Source organism: Lucilia cuprina, chromosome 4 (genome assembly GCF_022045245.1).
Source record: "Lucilia cuprina isolate Lc7/37 chromosome 4, ASM2204524v1, whole genome shotgun sequence".
NCBI classification, from domain to species: Eukaryota; Metazoa; Arthropoda; class Insecta; order Diptera; family Calliphoridae; genus Lucilia; species Lucilia cuprina.
The window spans coordinates 32938584-32945488 of record NC_060952.1 but is presented as its reverse complement, the minus strand read 5'-3'; the positions used below and the strand labels follow the sequence as shown (position 1 = coordinate 32945488).

Below are 6905 nucleotides of genomic sequence, written 5' to 3'. Positions count from 1 at the left end.
ATAGATCGATAGATAGAAAGATAGATAGTTAGATAGATAGATAGATAGATAGATAGATAGATAGATAGATAGATAGATAGATAGATAGATAGATAGATAGATAATTAGTTAGTAAGTTAGTTAGTTAATTATACGTATTGGAAAATTGTTGTACAAGGTATTTTTGGTGAGTTTTTGTATCAAAGCCGTATAATATAACAGAAAAAAACTGTTATACATATGATTTTTACGTGAGAAGGTTATATATAAGTTTGTCATTCCGTTAGTAATTTCTATAATATAATATAAAGTATATATATTCTGGATCCTTATAGATGGCGGAGTCGATTAAGCTATGTCCCTCTGTCTGTCTGTTGAAATCAATTTTCTGAAGACTCCTGATATCTTCTAGATCCAAATCATCAATAATTCTGTCAGACATGCTTTCGAGAAGTTTCCTCAGAAAAAAAAATCAGCAAAATAGGTCCATAAATAACTGAGATATGGGTAACAATCTGAGACTACCTCTGAAAATTTTCTTCAACAAATTACAAATAAAAGCATAAAAGCAACAACAAGGAGATAAAGCAATAATATGTTGGTAACACAGCTCATATTTGTTTGAGGGCGGTAATACAGTTTGACGGTGGTAGTACAGTACAACGGTTAATATTTCTTTCTGCTACAGTTTATATTTGTTTGTGTATGTTATGTGTGCAGAGATACAAAATAAATAAAAACTGTTTTTTTAAACATACTTGGGGTGAAGGGTATATAAGATTCGGCATAGTCGAATATAGAAATCTGACTTGTTTATAGAACAACTGTTTTACGCAAACCTTTCGATATAAAAATGTTGTAAACATTTTTTCATAGACGATAGACTGTGTTTTTCTATAGAACATCTCTTTTACATAAATCTTTCGATATAAATTAACGACTAAAAAAAATATGTTTCATAGGCGAAATTGTGATTGATGAGCGCACAACAGGATCGTTTTGGGACTATAATAGTTTCTGCAGAGAAAACTGAGAAACACACTAATATGTCTATAGATAAAACTGTTGTACATTCCTCTGATATACATCAACTTATTGCTACACGATCTCAACTTCAAAAAAATATATGATAAATATCTTACCGTTTTTCATAGATAGTATCATAACTAATTAAATAAAAAAGCCAAAGCTCTTGACTCTCCAGAGCAAATAATTAATTATTTAGCATAAAATGATTATTAATTCTTTATTCAATAATCTTCTTTTTTTTTTATTATAAATAAACATTTGTTTTGCTCTTAGTTTTTATACTAAATAGTTTTAAAAATTAAAAAAGAAACACAATTTTTCTGTTTTTGTTTTTAAGAATTAAATATTGTTTTTTGTTGTTGTTGTTTATTGTTAGAAATTAATGCATTTAAAGAAACTCTTAGTATAGGATTTAATTTAATTATGTTTTATATGTGTGAGTAATAGAGTTGGACATAAGCAAAGATCTGGTTTAATAAAGAGATAGTTAGAGTAGGTGGTTGGGATGATAAAAAGGATATAAAATACATTAGTAGTTAAAGTGAGAGAGTGAAAGTGTGTGTGTGTGTGAGAGAGTGTTTAATAATAATTCGTATTAAAGTGTTTTTTGTTTATTTTTGGTTTGAAATAATGTTTTAATGAATAAATTATTATATTAATAAAATTATAATATGAACTAATAAATCAATAATTATAACTACATTGTTGTTCTTTTTCTTAGCAAATTTTTTTTTACGAAAAAGCATATAGATAATTTGTTTTTTGTTTCTGGGTTGATTTAACTTAAATCATGCTTTTTATAATAATAATAATATTTTTTATGTAAATATGAATTTTACAGCTAGAAATACTATATGCTAATGGTTTTCTCTTTTTAATTTTTTTTACACGAATTAAAAAATTTGTTTGTTGCAAATAAATAGATTTAAAAGAATGTCAATGAGAGAGTTAAAGTTTAAAGATCAAAAATAATTAAATTTTAAGAACTTTAATATTACGCTCTCGTTTTTTGTTGCTCTCTTTCTTCCTACTTAGTTTGCAACAATCAAATTTTTGCTTGAGTGTCTATTTTTGGTGATTCTTAAATAGTTTAAGCGATTTTTGTATAATTTTTTTTTTGTTTCTTGGTTTGTCACACACATACTTATTACAATTTTTTGTTTATTTTATTATTTTTTTTTTGTTTAAATTTAACGGTGTTTTCAGTTGCAAAGTTTTTTCTCATGATTTTTTTTATTTACTTCTTCGATTTACCATCTCTCTTTTCTCTGTTAATTGCTATAAAATTGATGCTATAATTTTATTAAATTTTTTATATATTTTTTCTGTTTGTTTGTTAAATGCAATAATTTTGTATGGGAGAGTTGTTTAAAAGATTGTTTTTGTTGTGTTATTTTCTTTATATAAGAAGATGATTTTGTTTTTGTTTATTATTATTTTGCTGGGTTTTTGTTATTTTGAAATATTTTAAAACTAAACAGGAACCTTTGCTTAAAGGATTTAGAAATACTGTTGGGTTTGTTAATTGTTTATAATTATTTTTATTTTTTTTTAAATGATTTTATAAAGACATGAGGTTTATAATGTTTAATTATAGTGTTTTTTTATTTTATTTATTAATTTCATTATTATTTTTTTTTGTTAAATATAAGGTGCTTTTTATTATAAATTTATTATTTTACACAGCAAAGGTTTTATTTTATTTATGTTTTTCTTTATTTGCTTAAAATTTTATATGAAAAACCTTAAGGAAAGTGTGATTAAAGAATTTTATAAAGAATTTTTAAGATAAGAAAACATTTGTCTAATTCACAATCGATGTCGTATTGTTGTAGCGTTGTAAGTCATAAAAATAAATAGTTTACTACATACTACGATACAACCTTACAACACCAATTGTGAAATGGACAATTATTTAAAATTTCATTAAAAAGTTTAAATTTAAGAAAACTGTTATAAAGAATTTTTACAGAAATTTTTATACACATATTTTTGTTTAAAAAAACTCTTTTAAAAGTATAATTTTTATACAAAGAATTTGCATATAATAATGTAGAACATTTTCTATAGAAAAATATCTTATACACATATTTTTCGAAAAAAATTTTTAAGAAGAAAATGTTTTACTCCTATTTAAAAAAAAAAAAACAATTACAATCAAATTTTCAAGAGAAAAAACTGTTATACACAAAATCTTTTAAAAAAACTGTTATACTTACATTTTTCTATACAAAATTATTTCTAAAGTAAAAACTGTTATACACTTTCTTTTCTATAAAAAAATCAGATTTTCCATTAAAAACTGTTATACACAATTCTTTTTATAGAAAAAACTGTTGTATATCTCCACAGAAAAACTATTATACATACATTTTCTAATAGCAAAAGAACTGTTATACACAATACAATACTCAAATATTTCTATAGATGAAACTGTTATACTCGTATACTTTTATAGATAAAACTGTTATATCTGAATTTCTCTGTAAAAAAGTAATACACAATTTTAAACACATTTTTTTTCTTAAAAAAATGTTATACTCAATTTTTTCTATAGAAAAAACTGTTATACTAAATTACGTAAATTTTTCTATAGGAAAAAAATTGATGTAAATAAATTTTTCTAAAAAAAAAACTATTTTACACAGATTTTCTACAGAAAAAAGTGTTATACAAATTATTTTTAATATTCTTAAACACAATTTTTTCTATAAAAACTGTTATACAAAAATTTACTATAGAAAGAAATCTGTTACAAACACATGTTTTTATAGAAAAACAGTTCTTTATAAATTTTTCTTTCAAAACAAAAAAAAAAAAAAACTGTTATATTCAAATTTTCTAAAAATAAACTGTGTTATTCCAATTTTTCTATAAATACATAATTTGTTCAGTAGAGAAAAATGTTATACCGAAGCAGTTAGAAATTGTTAAATAGTGATATTGGTATAGAAAAAACTGTTATACACAATTTTTTTATAAATAAAATGTTATACAATTTTTCTATAAAAAATTGTTATACTCCATTTTTTTTAAAGAAGAAACTGTTATATAAAATTAATAGACAAAACTGTTATACAAGAAAATTTTCCTACAAAAAAAAAAAAAAAATATATTGTAAAAGTTATTATATAACAACAACAAAATTTGTTTTCTACAAAAAAGTCCGTAAAAGAGTTTGTTTAATACAAAGAATTTTTGTAAATAAGTTTGTTTTATACAAACAAATTTCGTAAACAAGTTTGTTTCCTACAAACAAATTTCGTAAATAAGTTTGTTTTATACAAACAAAATTCGTAAACAAGTTTGTAAGTAGAGAGTAAATTTATTTTGTTGTAAGAAACAAAATTTGTTTTCCACAAACAAATTTTGTAAACAAACTTTGTTTACTACAAACAAATTTCTCAAAAAAGTTTGTTTACTACAAACAAATTTCTCAAAAAAGTTTGTTTTATACAAACAATCTTCGTAAATAAGTTTGTATTATATGTACAAACAAATTTCGTGAACAAGTTTGTAACCAAATTTGTTTTCTACCAAAAATCGTTTTCTATAAACAAATTTCGAAACAATATTTGTTTCCCTCAAACAAATTTATTTATGTTTTTGGCCAAAGATGATGAAATTTTTAAATATTTTTTTTTTTCAAAATTTACTTTAATATTATATAATATTGAAAACTTAAAATACTTGTTTTGTTTTAAGTTTGTTTGTTTGTTTGTTTTTTTTAATGACTAAAGCTTTGCAAAGCTTTAAATTCTAACAACTAATTAGCTAGCATTTGTTTTTGTTTTTATTATTATTATATTTTGGTTTTTCTTTCACTAAAATTTGAGTTAATTCATTCTTTAAGCAGTTAGACTTTAACTTCTAGACACCTGCAGTTGTTGAACAGTGTTGGCAACTTGTTTATTTTTTCCTGCTTGTTTCCATTTTCCATTTTAGCAGTTACAGTGTGTAATGAAATAATTAAAGAAAAATGTAAATGTCTCTGTTCGTTTGAATGTCTTGTTTGTTTTTTTTTGTATTTTTCGAAGCATTTTATTAAATACTTGTGTTTTTTCCATATTAAAATCGTTGATAATTGATGTTGTTGTTGTTATTTGTTTTAAAAAAATTATATATATAGAGAGAAAAAAGAAATTAAAAACTTATCACAAAAGTTTTGGTTTATATTTTTGTCACACTTTTTGTTTTTATTAATTTTTATTTCTTTTTACTTAACTTTTTCATTCATGTTGTTGTGGTTTTTTTTTGGGCGGAATTTTTTTTAGCGTGTTTTAAAAACTTAAGGAGTATTTTTGTTTATAGTTTTAAGTGAAAATTATTAATAAATTAATTTAATGTTTAATATTTATGTCTGCAGTTTTCTTTAGTAAAGAAACTTAATTGCTTTAATAATGATATACATTTTGTTGCTATAAGTATATATTTTGTTTGTTTTAATGATAAATAGTTTTAAATAGGGTTTAGAGAAAGATTGAGTTATTAGAGGTTCTGACTTAGTTAAAGCGGTTTTAATTGAATTATTAATTAAATAAACAACCCAAACCAAGTTTTATAACTTTTTTTTTTTCAAATAAACAAATTAAAAAAAAAACTAAGTTTTTTATTTTCTTCTTTAATTGTTTTAGTCCTGGTAACTACTTGGTATTAATAATAAAATTTTCTTCTTCTTTTTTTAATGATTTACATAATATATTTTTTTTTTTTTTTTGGTTTTCAAATGTGTTTATGGTTTTTGTAGTTTTTTATTAATTTTTTCCTTTTAATGAATTTAAATTTCTATTTTCTTTTGGTTTTTTATATGAAGTGAAGCTTTGTTTTAATAATTTTTGTAAATTTTTTTTGTTGTTTTTGGTATTTTTTCCTCTTTTTTTGTATAAATATTTGTTGTTGTGTTTTATTTGTTCTATATTTAAAATACCATTATTTGATCGCCACTACCCTCCGCACTGTCTTCGTCATCTGTTTCTTCATCTTCATCGTCGGATGTTAAAGATGAGGCATTATTGACCACAGATTCTAAAAGAGATAAAAGATTACAATTAAATTAATTATCACAGTATTATCCCTTACTAAGTAATGCATATTGTAACTAGTTGTCAATAATTATATATCAGAAATATAAGTAGAGAATTTTCTATTAATTGATAATCCAAATCGTAACTAGTTGTCAATAGTTGAATATTAGGGATCTACTGTAGTTTTAAGAAGTACAATGACAAGATTATAATGCAACAATAATCCAATACTTCCAGCAGTTCGGTCGACCAGTCTCTAACTACTAATTAAACCTACCACTTAGGGTTATCCCTAGGCACCGATTGTCCATAGATTACGAAAAAGACAGACAAAAAATTTAAGTTTGTTCTTTAAGTGTCCACTTCCTCGCTTCACCCTCGTTTACAAGGAGTATATTCATGACGAAAGACAAATTACACCCAACCATGTAGTTAAATGTTAATTGAAATCACTATCTTTTTCAGATGCATTGACTCTTTGTCTAACTGCTTTGACTACTACTAGCATTCGATATGAATATAAACATACATATAAAATAAATTATGTTTATGAGTACATGAAAATGCATGCAAACAAATACAAATGATTTTATTATATTAGTAATTAAATTGCATTAATACCAACTGTCTACAACTGAACTGACTTTGATTACACTAGTACTTGTAGACTAAGTTTGCAGAAATATTAGACTAATATATAAGATAAAGATATCTAATTAGAAATCGTTTTGAATGTTTAAGTAGACCACAGAGAGACATGATCCATTAGACTAGACTATAGACTAGACTATAGACTAGACTATAGACTAGACTATAGACTAGACTATAGACTAGACTATAGACTAGACTATAGACTAGACTATAGACTAGACT

The 6905-nt window shown here is 23.3% G+C and overlaps 1 protein-coding gene across 3 annotated transcripts in view; it reads right to left on the bottom strand.

Moving 5' to 3' along the window:
• Window positions 1-5859: 5859 nt before the first annotated feature.
• LOC111688959 (proteoglycan Cow) overlaps window positions 5860-6905 on the bottom strand; it is a 151518-nt gene continuing 150472 nt past the window's right edge. For all 3 annotated transcript variants that reach the window (XM_046947764.1, XM_046947766.1, XM_046947765.1), the window contains exon 12: window positions 5860-6033. In XM_046947764.1, coding sequence (XP_046803720.1) covers window positions 5927-6033 — 107 coding nt within the window. In that variant the 3' untranslated portion in view covers window positions 5860-5926. The remainder of the gene's footprint in view (window positions 6034-6905) is intronic.